Source organism: Centruroides vittatus, unplaced genomic scaffold (assembly GCF_030686945.1).
Source record: "Centruroides vittatus isolate TY-2023 unplaced genomic scaffold, ASM3068694v2 contig_956, whole genome shotgun sequence".
Lineage (NCBI taxonomy): Eukaryota > Metazoa > Arthropoda > Arachnida > Scorpiones > Buthidae > Centruroides > Centruroides vittatus.
The window spans coordinates 839,032-864,979 of record NW_027122635.1 but is presented as its reverse complement, the minus strand read 5'-3'; the positions used below and the strand labels follow the sequence as shown (position 1 = coordinate 864,979).

The window sequence follows — 25,948 nt, the reverse complement described above, 5'->3', positions numbered from 1 at the left end:
AACGCGCGCAAAAAAAAAAAAAAAAAAAATACAATTTGTTGTCTGTTGTGCCAACCCGTAACCCGTGCCATTTCGGACTTAGACCGTGTCCTCGACGCCAACAGAGGAAGTCTCCCCGTGCCCTACAGACTTGTCAACGCCACTGTCCCGGGGCCACCTTCGATCGACCATCAAAGAACCACATCGACACCCAGGATGTCCGAACGACTGATTGTCCTAAAGCAAACTATTTTGTACATACTATATGTTTATTTTATGTTTCTTTTTTGTCGGTTTTTGTCAGATACGTCTCTTCCGACACCACGCACGTACGAATGGACCCTAGGTCATCACTGACGCGCAATTAACTGATTGCCCCTGGAAGTCGGCTTCTTACAGAAACACAGCTTCCCTATCATCAAATGTCACGGCACGCCACTGCTTCTAAGAGGTAATAACTGTGCGAAATGGAAGAAGCGTTGCATTTGCCCATCAAAAATAGACAAAGAAAGCATGCCAGTAAGTGCAAGAGACTGATATGTACAGAATACAGCATTAGGATATGTACAAATTGTGCACTATATCCATCATTGTGCATAACAAAAGTATATTAAAACGAACTAACCTTTTGTTCGTTATGTTGGAGACACTGAAGCCGTGAATTCGAATGGGGATTAGAAAATTACCAATCCGAAATGCATTCTTAGATAGTAATGTTGCAACGAATAGTATATTCGGCCTCAGGCCGAATACCGAATATTCGGCCAAACTATTCGGCTTGATTAACGCACGCACGAAAATTGGCGCGCAAACCGCATTCTGGCAAGGACCCTACTCTCTATTGGCCCGCCGTCACTACGCTTCTCCAATCGCGTTAATTCTTGACAGTTGTAGCGGACAGACAAGAGCGTCATGGCAGTATGTGATAAGTGATGATATCAAATGTGGATAACAATGAAATGACCTACACGTGTAAATAACGGAAAAAGAACAGAGAAGGACCGCGAAGTGAAAATGTGAAAATAAATATGAAATTGGTTGTTGCAAAGAGTGGTGGAGAACTTTTTTGTGAGCTTACTTGGAATTTTAAAATTATGGAAAATATCGAATTTTGGATAATGGTGTTTGAGTTGCTGTTAATAATAAGTGGTATTGAATTAAATCCTGGTCCGGTTGATCGTACTCCGCCGCATTCACAGATCCAATCACCGATATCTACTGTGAAGCGACGTCGTTCTCCGAGCGAACCTTCCTTGAAGTCGGCGAAACTGGAGGATTTTTTCTCTTCAAAGACAGATTCAAGTAAGTCCATTCCTAGGGAGATTATTTCATATTTGGACGACCGGTTTGAAAAGCTTTTTTCGACTCTAAATGAAGTTGTTACGAGGATTGACTGGTTGGTTAATTTGCATAATGAACACGACCAACGATTAACTCAGTTGGAGGTTAAATTAGAAGAAATTTTTAAAATTAAAGATGATATGCAGCGAAAAAACAGTTTGATTTTGCATTCTATAGACAAGGTGTCGAATGAAATGAGAAAGAAAAATATTTTGATAAAGGGTTTAACAGACGACAATTCCGATTTGAATAGGAAAGTGCAAAACCTGTTTTCTAAACTGATAGGCGAATCAAGGTCAATTTCAACAGTTAAGATAGTGAAATTTAACCGATCAGATACTGTATTGGTGAAATTGCAATCATTTACAGACAAGAAATTAATTTTCGGTAACGTTAGAAAGATAAAGGCACATGATGCATTGAAGGATATACAAATATTTGATGATTTATGTTGGCGTTCAAGACTGAGACGGAAGAAGCTTCTGCCTTTTCTACACGATTATAAGCTGCAAGGCAGGAGAGTTCGACTGTTGGCTGATGTTTTGCAGGTTGGCGATGAGAGATATACTTACGACCTAGATAAAGGAGAATTATTGAAACTTGATTTTTTAGTGGAAAATCGATTGGCAAATTCTCAAAATCTTCATTCTCCGATCCGAGCAAGTGTACAGTTGGATTGAAAGTTTCAACATGGAATTCTCAGGGTACCCTCCTGACTAATCTAAGTAATAGTGGTTTTGTTAAACATATTTCTGAAACTGATATTTTGGGATTAACCGAGACTTGGTCTACAGCCCCACTGTGTTCGAGATTTAAAAGCCTTAACTGTAGATTAAAAGTTTTTGAGGTAATGGCTACTAAAAGTTTAGGAAGAGGTAGACCTTCCGGCGGGTTGCTTCTAGGTATAAATGAAGATTTGGGGGAAGTAAATTTGCTGCTGTCATGGCAACATATAATGGTTGTTAGAGTGAAATTTAACCGGAAGAAAAATAAAGGGCTACGAGAAATGATGGTTATATTGGTATATCTTCATATTCCTATCTTTGAAACTTTAATTGCAAAATTGGAGGATTTGATTTCTGATTATACTCCAGATTATGATCTTCTGCTGATGGGTGATTTTAATGCACGAATTGGCTTGAGTATGGACACTATTTATCATGGGGATGCGATTTCAAACATCCGACTATCAAATGATAAAATTTGTAATAAAAGAGGAAACTTACTTATTGAACTAGTGAAAACTTATAATTTATACATAATAAATGGTCGATATCCTTCTGAATCACCAGCAGACTTTACTTACATTTCCAAACTGGGTGCTTCAGTAATTGATTTAGTGATCCTGAGCGAGAGTCTGGTAGAGAAATTGAATAAATTTTTTATCTCTGAAGATTATATGTCTGACCATCATTTGGTCATTTCTGAAATCTTGATAGACACTGACGAGGATAGAAAATCTAACTTGATTGACAAGAAAAAAGGATTAATCTGGAAAGAAGACAAAGCCAGTTTATATTCTGAAACAGTTTCGGCCAGATATGTAGGTATTGTCTTAGGTAGTGGAATAGAGGATAGTTATTCTGCTATTCTGGATTTGATCAAGTCATCAGCTGAACAATGTAGAATGATAACATACCTGGGAATGACAAAATTACCGTCTTCAGTTTGGTTTGACAGAGACTGTAGAACAGCGAAGAAAATGAAGAACAAGACGCTGAGGAGGTTTCGAATGTCCCGTAGTAATGAAGATCTAATAAAATACTGTGATTCTAGAGCAATCTTTCGTTCTTTATGTAAGACTAAAAAGAAGAACTTTTGGTCAAATATTAGTAGACAGTTGCAGTCTGCGCGATCTTCTGTACAGTTTTGGTCTATTGTTAATAGATTTAACAGGAGAAAGAAATCCGATAATCAAATTCCTCTTCACGACTGGGAACGTTTTTTAGAATATAACTTTTGCCACCCAAGTTCTGATTCAATTCTTGATTTTGACCATGATAATTTCTCTCCTATTTTAGATGATCCAATTTCACTCTCTGAGTTAAAAATTTCAATTCGTAAACTAAAAAGAAAATCAGCCCCTGGTATGGATGGTATAAAAAATGAATTTATTATGCACCTACCTGATGAAATATGTTTAGAATTACTTAAACTTTTTAACAAGATTAAGGAAACATCAAAATTTCCCGAGCATTGGAAAAATGTGTTGTTGCAGATGATTTACAAGAAAGGAGACAAACTAAATCCTCAAAACTATCGTCCAATAGCGTTGTTAAATACCTTTAGAAAGTTGTTTACCGGAATTTTGGCAGATCGGTTGAATCAATGGATAATAGAATTTAATGTTATTTCCCAGTTTCAAGGAGCATTCGTTAGAGGAAGAGGGACTATGTACAACGTCTTTATACTTAATGGTTTAATACAGTATGTTTTGTCAAGAAAAAGACGTAAAATCTATTCGATATTTGTGGATTTGGAAAAGGCTTTCGATAGAATCAATTTAAATATTTTATGGAAAAAGTTACATTTGTTAGGAGTTTCAACTCCGTTCATTAAGCTACTAAAAAATTTATTTTGTAACACAAGATATCATGTGAGAGGCAATCTGGCAAATACTAAAGGTGTCATTTCCGGTAGTGGGTTGCCTCAGGGGGAACCTTTAAGCCCCCTGTTGTTTATATTATTTATTAACGATTTACCACAACTGTTTTCTACCTTTGAAACTTCGGAATTTGCTCTTGGAGAATCTGTTGATCTGCATTGCTTAATGTACGCTGATGATGTAGTTCTGCTAGCAGATTCAAAAACGGGTTTGCAACGAAAACTTTCTCTGCTAGTTAATTATGCTAAAAGAAATGATCTTACAGTTAACTTACAAAAAACGAAGGAAATGGTTTTTCGCAACGGAGGCAGACTACTTAAATCTGATAAGATATTTGTGAATAATACTGAAATTAGTTTTGTGCCATATTTTAAGTATCTAGGAATACATTTTTCTTCGTCAGGTGCGTATAATCATCATTTCGATTTAATAGCCAAAGACATACAGAATAAGACAGGCTATATGCTTACTCTACAAAAACGAATGAAGCTAAGTTCTATAAATAGTATCTTTAAACTTTTTGACGCCTTTATTGGTTCTAAGATGACTTATTTATTCCCGGTCTGGGGACTGGAGTTTCTGTCTAAACTAGAAAAAGTACAGATGAAATATTTTAAGAGACTTTTTAAAATAGAGCGTTCAGCTTCAAGCTCTGCAGTTCGTCTTGAATTGGGAAGACCTCCATTGGAATTGAAATTTGTCAAGACTATTCTTCTGTTTTGGTCAAAAGTTATGGAGTTACCCTCATATGACTTGCGCCAAATTACTTATAATGTTTTGCTAACAACAGTTAAACCTGATAAGAAAAGTTGGCCTGCTTCAGTTAAGAATATTTTTGATAGCTTGGGCTACTCCTTTTTGTTTTCAACACGATCAGCTTCATTGTTGAGAACTCACTTAAATGATATAATTCAAACTAAGTCAGACCAACTGTGGAATCAGGATATATCGTCTACTTCAGCTAAACGAGTTAACTTGTTCGAAATGCGCCAGGGTTGGTGTACAAAAAACTACTTAAACTGTGAAACTAATTTTTCCACGAAAAGCCTTATTATGCAACTTAGACTTAATAGATTTCGGATTATGTTAAAGGGTTATCGGATAAATATATCGAGAGAGAAGTCTTGTAGTTATTGCGGTAGTAAAGAGGAAGAGAACCTTTTAATACATTTGTTTGGATCTTGTCAAGTGATATATCAACTAAAGTGTTTTGTACTAGGAGAAGATTTCAAGTATAATCATTTGAAAAATGACGACATGTCAAAATTTACTTTATTTAAGATTTTCTCCTTCTTCTCTAAATCTTTACAATTTTTGTGATAATTTACTTGTTTATGTATATTTAATAACATTATGTAACTAATTTGTTCCTCCATTGTAAGAATTAATTTAAATCAATAAATCAATCAATCAAAAAAAAATTTGAAATTGAGTTGATAACATAATCGAACAATCGAACAAGCAGCTTATTGGCGCGAAATTCGCGGCCGTCAATGCCAAATAATTGTTCTCATAGACTTCGGAAAGCTAAATGCTTGTAATGAAAGTCACTTAGCGTGCACGGGCGAAAGCATGGGCCCGTTCAGGCTACCAAGCTGTCTCGAATCTATGAAATCATAACTGACTTATACCGACGTCCTGTCTCTTTTCTCCGTTATCACCAGGCTATGAGTCACGTAATTGTAAAATGGGAAATCTACGACGGGAAAGCGACGAATCGAAAGTATCGTATGCGCACATTCTGATGTATGCATAGCAGGGCCGTGCGGTAGATTTTCTCAGTATGATGCAAGTGTTTGAAATGCCGCCCCTTAAATGTTTTTTCTTTAAAATAACCTTCGATTGTGATTGTTTTTAACTGCACAAAATGTACGAATACTATTTTTATTTTGAAAATATAAACTACTATAAAATATTGAGATCAACTATCAACTACAGTTTTACTCCTCTAACTTTAAGCAAATTCGTTAATTAGGGATGTGTAGTTTAGCGTGGCAGCCAATGTAGATTCAATAGAAATTAATGATAGATTTCTAAGTTTTGTTTGGCTTATTGAACTTCTTAAGTAGTTTTTAATTAATCTTTATTTGGAAAAACTTCTTTCCCCACTAGCTACAGAGACAGGGAGTGTTAATCAAATTCTCAGAGCTACAACAGTATTCGGATACAAAGTAACTAAGTTATTTTGGCACAAATTATTTAAAACATTCAAAGGTTCATAGAATACGGTAGCATTCGAGATATGTCACGTGATTCTTCTTGACGATTATTTGCATTTATATCTGATTCATTTTCGACACAAAATATTGACTGGAGACTGATACAATAATTTTCTAGCCTTGAGGTTTAAAATGTCATATAAAAACTGAAAATTTGCACCATAAACCAAAATCTAAGGGTACCGAAAGCACTTAGGCAGAGGCGTGCGATGAATCATAAATCGTATACATCAATATCTGAATAACATAGACCAATATAGAAAAGCATTGCGTAAAAATTTTTAATTATTGAATGGTTCAAATAATATTTTGATTTCGCTCTTTGTGCCGCCCCCCTTAAGGTGCCGCCTGATGCGGCCGCTTCTCTGCATCATAGCACGGCACGGCCCTGATGCATAGGCATACGTGGACTAGAGCGATAGAGGAAAGAGAAAGGGAAGAGCAAAGACGAGCGCTTAAAAAGAAGGATAGGCAGGGTCAGACCCTCAGACTCAGATGTGCGACGATTCTCGAACGAATAGGTGTGTACGTGTGCTGATCTTTGTAATTATAATGTGAATACATGTGATTAATATTATTTTGTTTTTTATTTTGTGCAGGTTATAAGTTATAAATAAATATAAACAAACAAACTAACCTGATAACATTAAATCTAAATATCAAAATGATTAATTTACCGTGTTTTTGTTATTTCTTATTCCTGTTTTTAGGTATTCGGTATTCGGCCGAATAGCGAAAAATAGGCCGAATACCGAATAGTAACCGAATATTCGTTGCATCATTATTAAATAGGCGAAATAAAGAAAACTGTTTTAGTCTCGGTCTCTGTTAGTTGTGAATAATTAAGAAAGACGTGATAAATACTGTATTACTAGTCTCACTATTGGAAGAAGTAACCTTTTCTTATAACTTTTTATACGCTCTCCTGACGAAATAGAGTCTGTCTCCTTGGAGTTAATAAGAATTCGACGAGTTTAAATGTAATACAAAAAACTTTAATTCACAATATAAAACATTTTATATTTTTTATAAAGCTCATTGCATTGCTAATCATCAGGAATGGCACGTGATTCAACTCCACCTGATTGTTTTGATCTATTTGATTTATTCTGGCCGATGAAAGATATATCATCTGTGAAAAATATTTGTATATATAATAAATATCAAATATTTAGATTAAAGTAATTATTTTAATACTGCATTCGAATTTTAATAACATGAACAACTAATCGGATAATTATCTTAAATATCAAACAAACAGCCGGATTTATTTAACGGGCTATTTTAAGGCTAAGTAATGAGTCTAAATATAATACAATAAAAAGTCAATTTACAATATTTTCATTCTATTTTTTGTTTTTGTTAATTAATTAGTCTTAAATACTGTTAAAGGAATTCTTCTGTCGTTTGATATTTATTGCAGTTTTAAATGAGCCCGGAAGCGAGACATACTTCTGTCAAGAATTCGAATTAACCAGTATAGACCAGGGATGGCGAACATTTTTGAATACGCGTGCCATATAGTAAGCATACTTATCTTTAAAATATTTATGCATATCGAAATTATTGACTTCGAATAACGACATTTTTAAACAAATGAAAAGAATAAGCTTTAATTAGAATTAATGTAAAGAAGCTAATCGAAAAAGACGGGCGAGAAATGATAAGTCACATGCCAGATGATTTCTATTGACGTGCTACTTTGGGCACGCGTACCACAGGTTCGCCACCCCTGGTACAGACTTGCATGGTTCTCTGGTGCATCCGCAGTAAGTAATTTAAATAGGAATGAATTTTAAATTAAGAATGTTATTGCTGTTTACTCATTGGAGTGAATTTATTATTTGAGAGATCAATTCTTTACGGACAAATTGATGGCTCTGTAACACGCACTCCTGTTATAACCACCTCACGACCAAATGAAATATTTTTACTCTTCGGATCATTCGGTGATTTTTACTTAGTTGTCTGGCGGTATCACTAAATGTATTTAGTGATACCGGTATGAAGAATAACAACCAATAATCAATTACAGTATAAAATGCATTTAGAAATAAACTTATCTAATAAAGCTTGGGCAAAAATTGTACGACATTTGTTTACAACAAAAGTGAAAAGAAATTACAGTTTATATTGCTATCTCAGGCTGTCGTACGTGTGGCATTTTGCCAGAAATCAGCTAAAGCTCACGCAAACGCTCATAAAAATGCTGCAAAAACAGTTGTTTTGTGCCAAGAAAAGCCAAATCTAGAGGTTTTCAATTAACAGGCATTCGTTTTTAATGGTTTTTATAAACCTGCCCTATGGGCACTAAGAGGACCTTCTTTAGCATTCCAATCTTGGTTTAGCCAGGCAACATTGGGTAATGAGAGATGGGCCCCATATCCGGATGGACCATCCCCGTAAAATTCTGGAGTTTCTTGACCAGACAGAATTTCCCGGAATCTCGGATTCCCAGAACGGTAGGCTGTCACTTTACTTTGTGCATCCGGCTGCTGTTCTTTTTTAATGTCGATCTGTAGATAGGGAATAAAAAGTCGACAATAAATGCTTTTAATAAGCAAAAGAAAAGGCAATATTGACATAAAAACGGCCGGACAATTGGACAAATTTTCTTCAAAATTAGTCCAATTGGCGAAAAATTGTCGGATCTGGCAACTAGCCCTGTAAGTATTGTAATTAACGAGCTAGAATATACTACATATGGTGGCCGTGACTAATGGTTACAGCGTTCTTGGTGGCAACGACGGATACTATCGACGAGTTATAATATTCCAGCTTATTGCCTTTACACAACACACGTCACGTTCCCTTGACTAAAAGGAAAATGATGGACGTGTATTTAATTTTCCTCAAACATGGCGTCGCTTCAGCCACACTGTGTAGTATATTCTAGCTTATTGATTGTAATAATTCATAATTGTTGAAGATACGTTGCTCATAATTGCTCATAGTTGGAGCTAGTGTCGTCAATCTGACCTCAAATGAATATTTTACTATATACTGTAGTCTGTTACAACATGGATGGCAAAAATTCAATATAAAGGAAATTTTATCAGAATATTTTGAATTTAATTTAAAAAATGTTACGTTATTTTAGTATTTGTTAAGGTGTACCCTAATATTCCGGGGAACCCGGAATCGAATATGGACGGGTTGAAAATTCCAGAAAAATTTCGGGGGTGGTCAGTCCGAATATCATGGAGCCATCCCTCACTACCGGCCACTCTATTGTAGGCCTCGCAGAACCCATAATGCACTAAAAAAATCTCTTAGTGTCCACAGGACAGAGAGTTATATATGTGTACAGAGTATTTATTAAAGATAGAATATATGCCCTTAGCATGCGTGCCAAACGTGGTATGCCAACGACTTTTTTGCGGCAAAGAATTTATTGGGTTTCCAAAGTATGTGTGTGTATGTGGACTTTTGATGATTTGAAAAGGTTCTCTCTATACTTAGGAGAATCATTTATTTAGGAGAATACTTTTACTTAGGAGAATCATTCATTTAAGAGAATACTTAGAAGAGTATTTATTACTGAATGTAATAAATACTGTTTTTACTTATGGAAAGATCTGGTCAGATTAGGATGATCCATTAATGTATATGCAGGACTTACTAATGAAAAAGTTCTCGGCTTCGTACAATTTATGTTATTAATCTGAATTTCATGCATTAGAGAAGAATCTAATCATTGAAAATGACAGCACTACTAAAAAATTATGACCAGAATTGCTCATGAAAAATCAAAAATGTCAGATCCTAATACTTCATATTGGCAAGAGAATTTATTGCTAAAGAAACCCATCGATATAATTGAAATTTTTGAAAATTTTACAATTACTTTTCAATCAAATAAGTCTCGACAAATGCACTTACCGTGGCCCGACATGACAGCAGGTAAATATCTTCCATTGCAACATGGTAGATCTTTTTCGATTTCTTCGGAGCATATTTTTACACTCGATCTCTGTAACAAATTTAGAAAATAGACACAACGTATTGATTTTATTTCTAGTTATTGTTTCGAAATGCCAATTATATAAGATATAATCCTTACACTATCGTCGTTTCCTCCTAATGCTATTAATTCGGGAATAATTAAATTAAATTTCGTTTTGTGAGAATTGCTCGATGCAAGAATTGATGTTACATTATTATTGATATATGACGATTGGTTTACGTGTTTTTCTTCGTTTTCTTTCATTTCTTTATTGAAGAATAATTTTATTCTATTAACCAATAATTCTATCTTCCGAGAGAAAAAATTTCGAATTATTACAATACAGGAATTATTGCCAGTATGAAAAGAGTTATTTAACAAGATATCTTTTTCTATTAAATCCATAATAAGTCAGCTATATTATTATTTTATAACAAAAGTTTATTTGTTTGTTGTCGTAACAAAAGTTATTATTAAGAAATAAGTACAGTAAATCCTCACTTATGTGGCCACAATTATTGGCCACGTGAGTTGTAACTTAAGCGGAGTTATGAAAAATTTGACATACAGAATGTAATTAGAGTGCCGTACTGAATCCTGCTAAAAGTTTAATACAAATTATAGAAATAAACAAATAATAATAATAAATTCACATAATACATCCTTTGCAATTTACAGTTATTCACTCTTTCATACAGAGTAACATATTAACACTGGATAATAGAGAATTGAAATACAAGGTACTGTACGTATACAATGAATGCAAGCTGTTTGCAGTAGAGTTCATTCAAGTAGAGTTCATTCAAGTAGTGTACAGTACAGTACTAAATGGAATAGTTTAATATCCATAGAGGAAATCAATATGCTTACGAAATGATAGTAATGGTTTTATTTAAATATTTTAACAGGAAAATTCAGAAAACAAATTTATCAAACGGAAGTCACTAAACATGCGGAAGTATCCAAGTGTCAAAAATGTTAATAATTAAATATGCTTTTACTTCGTGACTATTGATACTTTTCATCGTTACTTGTTACGAATGACGTAGATAGATCATCGCTGATTTACATAGTTATGTCTTTTACAAAATACAATTAGATTTTGTATGAAGGTATTGAACAAATACAATATATAACTATATTTATCTTCAGAATTTAGTAATTTGTCCAGTTTTATTTACACTGGATTTATTATAAAGATTCATTTTATTAAATGTCATCTATCGGAGAGATGTAAGCAAAAAATTATGAGCTCTTCAATGTTCTTTATTTCTCAGATGTGATTTTTGTTACTCCTTAATGTGAGTCTTCTTGATTATACAGTATCTTTCTTACATAAGATTGAACTGCAGCCTACTGTAGAACTGTTCAAGCCGTCTGCCTGCCCACCTTTGCTATTATACTCACACCTTTCGAAAATAAAAACCGACGCAAAACTTAACGAGTGCCCGCCCGACAGTCTCGTGAATACTATAAAAGAATTGTTTCTGTCAGAAAAATAAAAGGCTGGAATTACAAGGGACAGTTTCAAAGTTCGGAGAAATACTATCCGGTCAGTATATACCAGGTTGAGCGTCGATTTCGACGTCTCCCGCGCTCCGAAAAGTTTCGAATTGTTTCCTGAAGATAAGGGAAGACCAATCGATATTCATTATTTTACGTCGCTTCTTCTTGTGCTTGTTCTGTGAGGTGTTCGTTTCCGAACATAGAAATCTTTCGCGAAAGTGTTCGTTATCCGATTTGTTCGTTAACCGATCACCCAGTGTACCTGTTTCTGTTTACGTCTGTACGGATAATAAGTTTTTAACTTACTTCCGAGTTAACTCGAGTATTTATTTTTATCTAATTAAAATCAAACCTAAAGTTCTAAAAATCAAACCTATCTAAGTAAAATGAAACCTAATAGCCTATTCAGTGGATTGCCTATCTTCGAATATAAAAGAACCTCTTTATATGCATTATTTAAATTATTTCATTTAGCTTTAAAGTTCTTAACTGTTCAAAACTCATTGAAATTATATTTTACTTTAGTTAAGTGCTTTATGACCTGCTTCAAAATGTTTTTCATAATAACTCGTTCTTGACGGCCGGATGGCCGACGGCCGCGCGGTGGCAGCCTACACGCTGGGGTAGGAAAAAATTCCAGGAATTTTTTCGGTGGTGATCCGACCGGATATGTCAACCCGATTACTCTTCCGCCCCATTGTGAGCTCTGCTCTCTCATACTGGGCTTGCTATAAGAGGCCCCCTTAGTACCCACAGAGCGGAAAGAGGGAAAAAAGCACTTACGATTCCACGCAAGGAAACTTCTCAATATCATTATTGAGACATCAATAGCATATGTCTCAATATCATTATTGACACATATCTCTCTCAGTAATGAACGTCCATTTCTCGATATATCGTTGTCGCTGTAATTAAGTTAAAATAATATATACATTTTCGAATTATATCCTTTTTTTGTAAAAATTATATTTAATTTTTTGTTTTGTTAAATTTTGGCCAATGGATGGCGCTACGTGTAACTTGGCAAATCGAATGTAGATAAAAATTAATTGATTTATAGAAATGCAACCGATATGTTGGGGTGAGATGTACTGTACAACACTGTCCAAGTTAGAAGTATTTGAACGTAACTGTCACGTTTCGTAGCAATTGGTCGAACGGTCTAAGAGTGTATAGCGAACAAACAAACAAACAACCTTATTTATATAAATAGATGTTTTTTTTTTAAAGTTTGATTTCAGCCTTCGTAGTAATATCGCATGAATTAAGATTAAAATTCTCGAGACCACAACTAACTTGTAAGAGTACAAAACTCAATTTTATTGTTCTGTGATTGTTATTTTCTACATATATAAACTCAAAACATTGATTACTCTTTTAAAATCGAACAATTTTTTGCATGAAATTTATTCTGACATTTGTCACTTTGCAATCTTGTATTTTTTAATTTTATACAGTGGGTGATCGGTTAACGAACAAATCGGATAACGAACACTTTCGCGAAAGATTTTTATGTTCGGAAACGAACACCTCACAGAACAAACACAAGAAGAAGCGACGTAAAGTAATGAATACCGATTGGTCTTCCCTTGTCTTCAGGAAACAATTCGAAACTTTTCGGAGCATGGGAGTTGTCGACATCGATGCTTAACCTGGTATATACTGATCGGATAGTATTCCTCCGCTTTGAAACTGTCCCTTGTAATTCCAGCCTTTTATTTTTCTGACAGAAACAATTCTTTTATAGTATTCACGAGACTGTCGGGCGGGCACTCGTTAAGTTTTGCGTCGGTTTTTATTTTCGAAAGGTGTGAGTATAATAGCAAAGGTGGGCAGAAGATGTCTGATGTTGCTGGGCAGGCAGTACGGCTTGAACAGTTCTACAGTAGGCTGCAGTTCAATCTTATGTAAGAAAGATACTGTATAATTAAGAAGACTCAAGCAGCTAAAGTAACAAAAATTACATCTGAGAAATAAAGAACATTGAAGAGCTCATAATGGAACCTGAAACTGATCTGACGACAGAAAAACGCCAAGAACTCTTGAATGAAATACACAAAGAAACTCGGCGAGATATGTTTTCTTCTGAAAAAGAGGATTAATGCCGATGTCTGCTATTAAAGATCTTTTGAAGTGGCAGGATGTCAGGAACAACGGTCTTAGAATGTATCCAACCAGGTTGAGGTTAATAGGCTTAGGGATCTACAATTACAATGCTATTAATTACTTCTGGAGAATCCTGAAGAAGAGAGCAAAGCAATTGACATTAGACAGATTCTTTAATCTCCACAAATGGAAAAGCATGACTAATAAAAATGCAAGACTGTGTATGTATGTATTTTTATTATTATATATAAATAAACGTAGTAAAAAAGTATATATTTTTTATTTTGGGGGTTTCCAGAACGAATTAATCAAATTCCCATAAAAACCTATGGTAAATCGATAATCGGTTAACGAACAATTCGGACAGCGAACAAAGTCTTGGAACGGATTATATTTGTTAACCGATCACCTACTGTATTTTATTTCATGAATTGTCTGAATTACTTCGTATAAATGACTAAATTTAAGACTTGAAATTTTTCTGTTCTTTAAACCATTTAAAAAAGCTCTTGTATGATTACTTTAAAAATATTCTTTTAAATCTATTGTATAAACGCTTAAAGGAGAAAAGAATGAAATTCGTAGACAAAAACTTTCATTTTTTTCAACAATTGCTAGTTTATTGTTAGCCACAATACTCTGTTTTCTATTGCTTTCGTTTGCGTTGTTGAGCTGTTTCGCGATTTTCGAAGAGTAAGATGAGTAAACATCAGGAGATAGATTTAGAGCGAGGGGACCAGAGAGTCGGAGTGATGGGACATCGTCTCACAGAGAATCCGGAAGTCGGTGGAGTTGAAAGCTGAAATTTGGTACACAGTTAGGGTACGTCATAAGAACGTACACTAAGAAGGGATTTTCAAAATTCCCCTCCGGGGGAGAGAGGTTATTAACACTTTCTCCCGCGGGGAAGTGTTAACAATGAAAGTGTTAAGTAATAATGAAAGTGTTAAGAGAAAGCGGCGTGCAAGATTTACAGGCGCAGATGTGTTTTTTTGCGTTTTTGCGGGAAATCGAACGTATTTTTAGACCCATCTAAAAATTCTGTAATTAGTCTGGAAACAGGGGGACCTAATTCTTGCATTCTGTCAAAACGGGTAAGATTGGCTATAATGTAATCTTAATTTTCGCTATCGTTACTTTTTGCTCGAGCAACGTTAAAGAACATGTATCGCTGTTTAGACATTTTTGTGAAATTATAATTTAGATAAAAGTTTAAAAAATTATATTTATGTACATCGTGCAATTGTTAAGTTTTAAATTGTTTTTATTTAAAATATTTTTACACCTTTTACAGTGTTACGGTGTCGCACACGCTTCTTTTTCAGTCACAACAAATAATGCTCCAGATTTCTCTTTTCAAGAGAAAAAAATACAGTGAATTAGATTAATGATTCTCTTGTGAATGAGAACGGCAATGGAATTTTTATAACTTGTTAAACTGGGCGATAAGCTTAAACACACTTGGCAATCCAAATGCTGTATTACGAAATACATTGTTTCCTATATTAAATTCTAAATTAAATTACAAGATATAGTTAATTTTTATAAAAGTTTTACACGTCTTTTTTTGATTAAAAATTAAAAATTATTTCACTATTTAACTGAAAGACCACATTACAAAATTTCAGCTACTTGCAAACCTTTCAATTCATCACCAGGAAAAAGTTTCAGAATGTTAATTCGGTAAAACTTGTTCAATATTACGTATTGTTAACGTTTCTTCTAAGATAAATCGAAATGTTTAAAATTACTTTACTAGGGATTATATGAACATTTTTTTAGTTTTTAATGTCCTCCAGTAAAATATTTTGAGGGTTTGGAAGTTATTACGCGATGAAACCTCTACAGGAAATCTAGATAAATTCAAAAATGTGATAGATGTGATTCCTCATGTACAGCAAATAAAACAAATTTATTCGATATGCTAAAGTGAAATTTTCAATCTCCCGATAAAGTTGAACATTTAGGAAGGGTAGGCTTACTGAAAAGCTTTTCAGATGCTTAACCACTGAGAATTACTTCTCAATTAAGTCATATTAAGTTTTCTCCTAAAAGATTCATAATTGACTAAGTTGAATGTTGTCGGTTGAGATCGATAGTTTTCTATAATGAATCTCTTTAGCGGAAATTTTATTTCGTTTATTATGAAATATCATTATTTTTAAAGTAATATTTCTTTCGTTATAAAGAATAAACACTTTATCTAATGAATTGATCGATAAATGCAGCGTGAATTAGCATCCATTATTCGGAAGATATTATTATTTTTTGTGTTCAACAAAGTAAGGAAAAATTAGCTATTTGCCATTACAAAGAAATAAATAAATAAGAAAAAATATGGTAAAAATAGGTCTGTCAGAATTTTCATGTATTCGTTAAATATATATAAATCTTATCAATAAGTTTATCTATTCATGATAAGAAAGAACGTAAATAATTTTTTCATAATATATATATTTTTTTTCTTTGATTTGGAAATTTTCCAGAACTTAAATCTGATTGAAAATTTGGCAAGTCATCGTGATTTTTATGTAAGAAAAATCCAAAAATCTCCCATTGAACTTAAAGAAACTATAATTTAATCTGCATCATTAAATTATGCTCGTTCTAGAGAAAAGTTTAGTAATAAATTTACTAAGTATTATAAGGAAACTTTCCAAAGACAAAAGATGAATATTTGCCTTTGGAACGAACACTTTTTGTATTAATTAAAAGAAATTTCTATTATTATTCAGCACTTTTTGTATTGGTTTCTAAACGTGCATTTCTATTTCCAACATTACATAAACAATACTAAATAAACAACGAAAAACTAAATAAAGAGATTTGTGTAAATATATAAATCAAATTGCAAATACCGCATATACAATATCTAAAATACAAATTTTCATATGAAGAAACTAATTTAATTTTAAAACAGTTTAGAAGTAATCATATCAAAAGGAAGTAAAATCTTTTATATCATGAAATAAAATTTATTTAGAATATTCAAATTTTGAATTTCATTCGTAAGCTTTTACAAACAACAGAGTTCGTCTCTATACAGGACTATTTTTTTAGAAAGAGAGAGAGTCATTTATTTCTGGTCTTTCGAGACAAATGGACTCCAGATTCAAATCCACTTTTACCTGTCTTGTTTATGAAAATATAGACTTCATTAACCTCTTTTCTAGCTGAATTGGCTTTCGAGTAACCAGTAAGGTCTTAAGTCTAATAAGTTATCTTCGAGTTCTCTTTCTCTGAAAGCCCTCATTAGTTTCTTACAGTCTTGATGTTTATGTTGATTACATAAGTTTTTCTCTAAAAACAATAATAAATAGATAATTTTTTGTTGAACTGATCATAGCACATACAAGTCATAACAAATACGTTTACTCTTTCCATCCCGTGGGCACTAAGAGGGTCTTTTTTCAGATCCAACGTGGGTTCGACCTGGCCCACAATTGAAGGAGTCGTTTGGTGAGGTCTTCGAAAAATTCCAGAGCAGCAGGTTATGGCCGAGATGCCTTTACCGTCTCGGCCATATAGTCAAATATACGTTGGTGTACATTGATATATGGGTTTTATACTTTATCGATTTGACAAAATCTGACGTGATGGAAAAAATAAATAACATTCTGAAATGTGTGTAGGAAAATTATGAAAAATTGTATATCAGTTTGTAAACCCTCGACAGCGAGTTTTAATTCGTAGTCATAGGCAAAATATAACAAACTTAAATCGTTTTTATATTATTCCTTTTAGTCTAAGAATATAAACCTTTAACAAGAAGAAATTCCAAAATCATTTAGTCCTTACGAGATCGATATGCTATATTTTATACAGGATGTAACATAATATATTGCGAATATTATATAAATTTTCCATTTAAGATCAGGATAATTCTATTAAAATAATGTCAACTTAAAAACACAGCGCATAAAAATTGCTTAAAGAAAATCAATAGAGAAGAAAGAAGAAAAGGCCACAAGGAAACCTTCATTTGAATAATGCAATGATGAAAACAAGAGATAGTAACAGATGTAAATTTCAGCTGAAAAAATATTCCACTTTTTGGCCTACAAATCATAACAAATATCAACTCACGTAAGCTATAAGCTTATGGTATGTCCCGGCGAAACAAACTCTTATCTTCAATCCATTGATTAATGATTTTATTAGAACTTCTTTTAATAGTATTCTTTATTGATTTATATTTGTTCATTGTTATTAATTAATCTTGACAAAACTTTTCGACTATTTATAGTTTTGAATGTAACTTTGGTTGAAGTAGAGCACATCAATTTGACGTCAATAACTTTCGAATGACGAAATAAGGTCGAATTTATGTAAAAATGTAATCACGAAATCAAACAGACCTTAAGTTCTGTTTAAATTTTCAACTCTACGAAGTGATTGACGTCGCGCACTTCATTATATATATATATTTAAATTTATGACCATCTAGTACGAGTTATTAATGAAAACAGTCAAGTCTAACAAAATTTACTATTTTATCATAAGAATAATTATGAAAAATAATTTTTGTATCTGTCGAAAATAGTTCATATTGTATGTACAGCATAGTAGATTAAAATTCAACGAAAACGAAATATCATTTTTCGTAAATTTAACTATAACATTATATTTGAGTGACTTCCGACATGTTTAATTTTAATATATATCATTACTAAGGAACCATTGAAGTATTACGTCAGCAATCTATAGGGAAGGATGATTCGTTTGTATATAATAATTACTGATGATGGGAAGAGGGAGTGAGTTTTGATAACGTAAGATTACACGCTTAGTTTATAGTTCTCCCCAGTCATCGATGAATTGTCTGAAAATAATTACTGTCTATTCGTGAATGGTTCAATTTTCTAGCTCGATGACGTAATTAAGGGAAATTTTAAGCATGACCCTCTGGATCATTGTTGCGAGTTCCAGGGGGTTCGTAAACCTGAGTGCAAAATAATTGATTTAGAGCGGCTATCTTTACTACCTCGGTTACCAAAGGAGGAAAGTAATAGTTTGCACGACTTTGTAATTACAACAACGAACAACTCAAAATTAAATGTTTAGTTCATGTTGATAAATTCAATATAGCAGAATATTAAAAATTAAATAATGTAATTAGTTTAGAGCAATGGTAGTCAAATTGTATTCGCGTACCCTAGAGCAGTGATTCTCAAAGTGGGGGTCGTGAAAAATATTTGGGGGGTCGCTGAAAAATTGATGCCAGATCAATTTTTTTCAAATATTTTATAAATTTACTATGAGTTCATGTTTAGAAATAATAGAAATAAAAGATATATAAAATAATTTTTACTTAATAATAACACATACTTAATAATTGCACATATAAATAATAAAAACAATATAAATATTTAAATACGAGCCTAACCCCTCCCTCCGGGATGTTTTTCGACACATACTCATTCTTCGGGGGTCCTTTGAAATTTTTAATTGCAGAAGGGGGGTCGCGGTCCAAAAAGTTTGAGAAACATTGCCCTAGAGCGTCCTTCGAGCATTTTGCAAAGATATAAGAAATTCTTATTTTCATTATTTTCACTAAAAATATTGTAAAATAATTTCTAAAAACTATACTTTATCTAACCACAAGAAGCATTATTGCTTAAAAAGAGCATCAAAGTCTTTTTCACATGTTCTTTTATAATAACAATCGTACAGACAGTTTATAAACTGTATTACAACGAATAATTTTGTCAAAAACTTATTTCCAAGTACTACTGTATTTCATACGAATGCATTTAGGAACCAATATCCACTGCTCAGCGTATGTACTGTACTGTACATCTTAGTTTTTAACAGCAAACTCATATAAGTCTTAGCCAATTAACATGAAATCAACCTCAAAATAATCAAAAAAGTGGTTGTCTAATGTACTGTACATCCAACATACTCATCTTTTTGTTTTTAAGAAAAATATCTGTTGGGTATAATACATGTTTAAAAATATATGTAGTAATACTTGGAAATAATGGTTTTTGGCAAGCTTATCTGTTGTAATATATAGTCTATATTCATGCGGTTGGTATTAAAAAAGTAGTCCATATATTACAACGATAAACCATTGCCAAAAACCCATTATTTCCAAGTATTACTACATATTTTTTGGACTGGAGATGTATTAGGCAACAGCTTTTTTTTTGGATTATTTTATAAATGTTTTTGTGTTAATTGAATGGGATTTATCTGTTTTACATTTGCTAAAATTTACTACGATTCATTTTTGGAAGAATTTACGATATATATGTGTAATTAAAACTACAAAAGTTGTCAGAGAAGTGAAATTCTTACGCTCAATTCCCTTTCCTTATTATTACCGTTCAAGATTCGTGATAACCATACGAATCTTAAACCTGTATTGATATTTTTTTTTTGTCAAATTCAATAAAAATCGTCTCAAATATTTACAAATGCGCCTGTTTATTTGATATTAGAGAAATTGGAAAATTCCAAAATTAAAATTTTAATTATTCTTTCCGTATTTTATATATCGTTGGAATAGTTTTTCTAGACGTCTTTGAAAAATGTTCGTGTCATCAACATATATATTTTGTTAGTTATTTATTTCTACTTTTCCGGCTATTATACATAACAGTGGGAAAGTATGGTGGGACAATCGGTCAAAAAAACGACTCTCCAATTGTTTTTTTTTTTTTTTTTTTTTTTTTTTTTGGAGTCAGAGGAGCCTGAAACGTCGAGAAATACAAATTAATTCGGGGTGTTTTCTATATGTATAAATGTTACAGGAGTTTGTTCATCCTATTTGAAACTTAATAGCTCGTGTATCTTTTGTCGAAAATTTCTGAAATTTTGCAGGGAGGTTCGTGTATTAGGGGGATTAATGCTATTAAATTTTGATGGTTAAAGGTCTACGACTCTACGGGATGGGGAGATATAGGGATAGTGTTATATCCCGAGAAGGACCGTACTTAATGAAGATTTTACTCGTTATTAGCATTTACGATGTTTTTTTATTATAAAATTCATTTCTATCCTCAAAATTAAGCTCCATTTTATAATAATTAATAATATAAAAAGTTATTTTAAATAAAATATCACAATAGATGGCGCCACACGCAATTTTGAAAGTTGTTTCAGGGAAAGTTATGCAACTCGTTGCTGGCTTTTTTTTAATCTTGTCTAATTGTAATAATTTTCAGATTTTTTTTTTACTTAAAACAATATAATAATTTTAAATTAAGTGATTTTTTTATAAATAAGAGCTATTTATCATTATTTATTTTACTGTAATTAGCCTAAATAATCAATCGAACAGTCGCGAAAGTAGATAATAATAATAATGATAATGATAATGATAAAAATTTTTATTTTCAATTTTAAGTAAATTCAATTAATTTTAAAAACGATTATAGGAAAAATAAATTTAAATAAATGTGTTGTTATTAATATTACTTAAGTACTTATATTTAAGAAATAATTGCTGGAAGTCGATCAAAGTTTTCAAATATCATTATTGAACCCCAGAGGGAGTCGGATGTTAGCAATCGATTCGCTCAGCGACAACCATCGAAGTACAGAAAGAAGTACGAAAAATTCCATCGTTTAAACATCGCATTCTGAATGCCGCTATCAATAAATATCATTAAATTCTTTGTAAGTAAAATTTTTAAACTCGACCCAAAAAAAAAACATTTACATTATTTACGTCACAATGTGATTTTGGGTGATCAATACATTTGATAAAATAAAACATTCGGCGATTACAGAGCTCATAATGCACAAAATAAATTATACCCAAATATTTAAATACTATACTTTATAGTTTATATAAACTTATAATTAACGAATGAGAAATTTTGTTACTTTTGTTTTGCCTTATTTTGACAGATTAGATTATGTTTCAATGATGTGTAATGAAGAATGTTATTCCTTAGCAGTTGAAAAGCTATTAAATATTGACATCCCTGTTCGTGCAAAATACATTAGAGGTAATTACAAAATATATATACAGTTGAATCTGTCTATCTTGAATCTCAAAGAAACAAGAAACATTTTCAGACATAAACAGGTTGCAAGATATAACTCCATTTTTTGGTTGTTTGAAGAACGAGAAAAACTAATGGAATTTTATGAGAGAGTCTCGGGAGCTCGTATGCATGCAGCTTATGTTAGACCAGGTGGAGTTTCTCAGGATCTTCCAATTGGATTACTGGATGATATATATGAATGGGCTGAGAAATTTGGTCAACGAATTGATGAAGTTGAAGATTTATTAACAAATAATAGAATATGGAAACAGCGCACAATTGATATTGGAATAGTATCTGCTGAAGATGCTTTGAACTATGGTTTCAGGTAAATGTATTTTTGCATGTTCATTAGAATCAAATGGGATCTTCGTAAAACACAACCATATGAAGTTTATGATAAGCTTCAGTTTGAATATATGCATTTATCTAATATAAATTATTTTGTGATGGATTTAGATATTTGTGTCGTGTTGAAGAAATGCGTCAAAGTCTTAATATAATTGACCAGTGTTTAAATCAAATGCCAGCGGGTGAAATAAAAGTAGATGATCATAAGATAGTTCCACCAAAAAGAGAAGAAATGAAAGTGAGTGTAATTCTTTTATCATTTGTTTGATTTTACTTTATTTAAATATTTGATTTTTGATGAAAATTTTGCTGTTATATACTGAAATTGACTTGGAATATTGGTTGAAAATGTTTACAAATTTTAGTTATCTTAACAAAATCGAGACTGTAGATGTTAATACTAATTTCTTCAGTTAAAAAAGGTAAAATTTTTGATGAAGCTGCCATAAGTCAATTTAGATTTGTTGCTATTCACACTTTCTGGTGTTTTTCCAGTTGGCAATTTCGTGCTGCATATAATATATTACCCGACTGCTTTTAAACTAGATAAATTTTTTCATATGAATTTTTCAAAATTTATTCTGAAAAATATATACTGTATATAATAAATGTTACTTTCTCTATTTGATAATATCTATTTCTTATATAATTATAATAAATAATTTGTTAAATTAGAGAATTGTATAATCTACAAATTCCTGTTATGTGCGTGAATAAAATGCGTGCGATTATTTTTATAGAATCTATTTTAAGTAATATATTACGGTGAAATAAATGAATTCTATTTTCGTTTTTGTTATAATGTATTGCGTTTTTCAATATATATGTAGTTTATAATGAAAAACATCAAAATAGGTATAATATAGAAACATGAAATAATAGTCTTTGGGTAACATTCAAACATTAGTGAATAGTTTTTCGTTCTAAAAATAGAAAAGACAGCGAATGGTCTCTCGACAGACAAATGTCAATTATTTCCAGCATCTATAATGACTTTGGTGCAGCCGTCTGGTCAACTTATAGAAAACTCTCGAAAACGAGAGCTGCCGGATGGCTGCACGGTAGAAAGCTCGTTTATCATACCAGGAATCTGGAATCATATATATAAAAGAAGAAAAATAAAGGAGGAAAAAAGATATATATGTGTATATAAAAAGGCACATACAGATATTAAATATTTATTGTTTTATAATGAGCAATAGATATAGTAAAACCTGCCCAAACGGTCCTTCTACAAAATGGAACAAGTTTTCGTTTGGTAGAAAGCACATTAAACAGAAAATAAATCTCAAGATTTGCTATTTATAAGGCTTGTTACAAACCAGAAATTTGTTTAACGCAAAAAAGAAAGTTTTAGAGCATTTTTTACAGCTAAATTCTAAATCATAAAAATACTATAATTTGTTGGATTTGATTAAGGTTGACTTCCCGATGACAAAAGTTATATTTTATCAATTTTTTACCCTTTTATCAAGATCATCGTTTCATTGTTTGGATACAAGACGAGGGCTAAAGGAGCTTGAGCCCTTTTCTTGATACAAAAAAAGAATTAAAATTTAATTGTTTAAACTTCAAAACGTGATTTAAAAAAAAAAAAAAACAATGCGACGGCGATATAATATGTTTTATCCGCAATAGAATCGTCGTGCGCTTTTTAACAAAAATATACTTATTAATTATTCAATATTTTTAATTTTTGAGTTAGCCATTGTCTGCAAGGTATCTATGACAATGCAATACCACTGTTTCCAATTGTCTAGAAGGGTTAACTCGTTTCCGGGAGTAACGAATATTTTAAAAATACAACTGTTTTCTGGAAGGAGGAAACATCATCTGTACTAAGAATCTAAAAATGTAATTACTAAAAATAAAATTAATTTGATGTACTCTCTTTCTTCGTAGATAAAAGTTATCAAACAATTACTGCCAAATATTCTAAGATGAATCGAGCCCGCTTTCTCATTTATATTAATTAGACAAAAGAAAAAAATAGCCAGTGTCACCTGGCAAAATTCTCAGAACCAGCCAAAATTCAGTATTGTATTACTGACACGAGAAATAACAAAAAAAAAAAAAAAAAAAAAAAAAAAAAAATTCTACTTTACGGTTAGAAATCGTCGAGTTAAGAAGTGAAATAGTGACTTAGAGATATTGTAAAAATTTGTCGAGTTGTTAAATAAATGTTTTTGAATAAATAATGTTGTGATTCAATAAAAGAGGAAATACAGTTGATGTAAACGTTTTCATTTTTAGTTCAATCTTGTTTTTCGGTGTTTTTACTGGAAGATGTCCGGTAAACGACCGAATTCTTTGTTAAACTACTTTCGCAGAAAATAACAGACCAAAAAGGTAAGTTATTTATTTATTAGAATTAAATCTATGAAAATAAATTAATTAATTAAAAACTTTTGTACATTTGTTTGCTTACATTCGAAACTAGAATGCAGTTTACAATTAAAGCTGGGGATACAAAGACCCGCTACGTACGCTACGAAGCATTTGGACAAATAGTCGACGATCCATAGGGTTGCTAACCTTCTGTCGTGAAAACACCTAAACAAACCTGAAATTCCCCTAAAACTTGCAGAGTTTTTTTAAAAATTAAAACAAATTTCCCTTAAATAGCTTTGTTTCAAGTGCAATGCATATCAGAAACATAAGTTATTAGTCTTTTGACAATCCATAGCTTTCACTTTAGAGTGTAGGCGACAATGGTACAGTTGAGCAAAAGCATCATGTGATGAAGTGACCTGCTCCGGATCTCGCTGAGAGAACAAATATAAGTAATATGACTTTTGGAAGCTCCTACTCGACCTTGAAACCTCACGAACCAATATGAGCAGACTACATTTTCTCCCTAAATCTCCTCCATTCTGCTGATTTCCCCCCTAAATTTAGAATAAAAACCTTAAGCTGGCATCACTTTCGTAGAAACTGATTTTTGGCTGACGTCGCCGAATATGCGCATACGCGAAATACTCATTCTCGTATGTTTGTATACCAGTTCCATTACCATGTGGAATTTTGGACTTACGTAAATATGCCGGAATTTTCTTAGAAATTTAGAAATAATGTAGGTTAAAAAATATTAAATCAACTAATACTAAAAATTAATAATAAGAAGATAAAATTATTTAGGAATAGAAGTCGAAAAAGATGTGATGGTATTGAGAGCCAAGATAAAATCTGAAATTAGAAACTTAACATTGAAAATTAGACGTTCTGTAGTTAATGACGAAAGATCTTACTATAATTATTAATCGATTTTCTTTCTGGGGAAATTGCATAATTTTCCAATAAACGCTAAACTGCTGCGACAATTAACAAAATTTTAGTAGACGATAATCAATATATAGAATCGAGTAAAACTGAAAATGCATTTACTAATTATTGCAATGATTATAGAGGAATCAATTCCTCTTTTGTTGATACATTTACTTCATTTACTTATGATATGCACGAATTAATTTCTCTTCCTTTTACAGTTTACGAGGAGATTCGTAAGATCAAAACTAACGTGTACAATTGGGACTACATTAATATAAAGTTAATGGAAATTTTGGCAGATATTTCTCGAAATCTCTAGCTTACGAATTTAATTTATCTGTTATATCTAGTTATTTTCCTTAAATCTTTGTAAAAATATAATACATGTTTTAAAAAAGGTGATAGATCAGATATATCTACTTAGCGTCCATTGTATTACTTTTTAATTATAAGCAGAATTTTTGAAAAACTTATATATAAGAAATAATGTCGGGTTATGGTAAAAATTGAAGGTTCTATCCTACAAGATATTGGTAGTTTCAGACAAAAAACATCAACAATACATGCTCTAATTGATTTAATCATACTTATCTAACTAAAAATTTTGGTAAAAGTAAAGTTATTGGTA

At 32.1% G+C, this 25,948-nt stretch overlaps 1 protein-coding gene and 1 pseudogene across 1 annotated transcript; one reads left to right on the top strand and one right to left on the bottom strand.

The window, feature by feature from the left end:
- Nucleotides 1-7,184: 7,184 nt before the first annotated feature.
- LOC136985233 (uncharacterized) lies at nucleotides 7,185-10,497 on the bottom strand. Its single transcript, XM_067282468.1, has 3 exons — nucleotides 10,208-10,497; nucleotides 10,027-10,117; nucleotides 7,185-7,276 (listed from the first exon to the last, which is right to left on the bottom strand). Exons 1-3 carry the CDS (start codon nucleotides 10,493-10,495, stop codon nucleotides 7,191-7,193), a joined length of 465 nt encoding a protein of 154 aa, XP_067138569.1. The 5' UTR covers nucleotides 10,496-10,497; the 3' UTR covers nucleotides 7,185-7,190.
- Nucleotides 10,498-21,521: 11,024 nt separating this feature from the next.
- LOC136985253 (NADH dehydrogenase [ubiquinone] iron-sulfur protein 2, mitochondrial pseudogene) lies at nucleotides 21,522-22,321 on the top strand (annotated as a pseudogene).
- The last annotated feature ends 3,627 nt before the right edge of the window (nucleotides 22,322-25,948 follow it).

Bases quoted from the DNA above. Each gene is read 5' to 3' on its own strand.
- LOC136985233 (XM_067282468.1), bottom strand. From the start codon at position 10,495: ATGGATTTAATAGAAAAAGATATCTTGTTAAATAACTCTTTTCATACT. The intron at 10,118-10,207 runs GTAAGGATTATA...AATTTGTTACAG, and splicing joins TAGGAGGAAACGACGATAGT to AGATCGAGTGTAAAAATATG. The intron at 7,277-10,026 runs GTAAGTGCATTT...TATTTTTCACAG, and splicing joins TGCTGTCATGTCGGGCCACG to ATGATATATCTTTCATCGGC.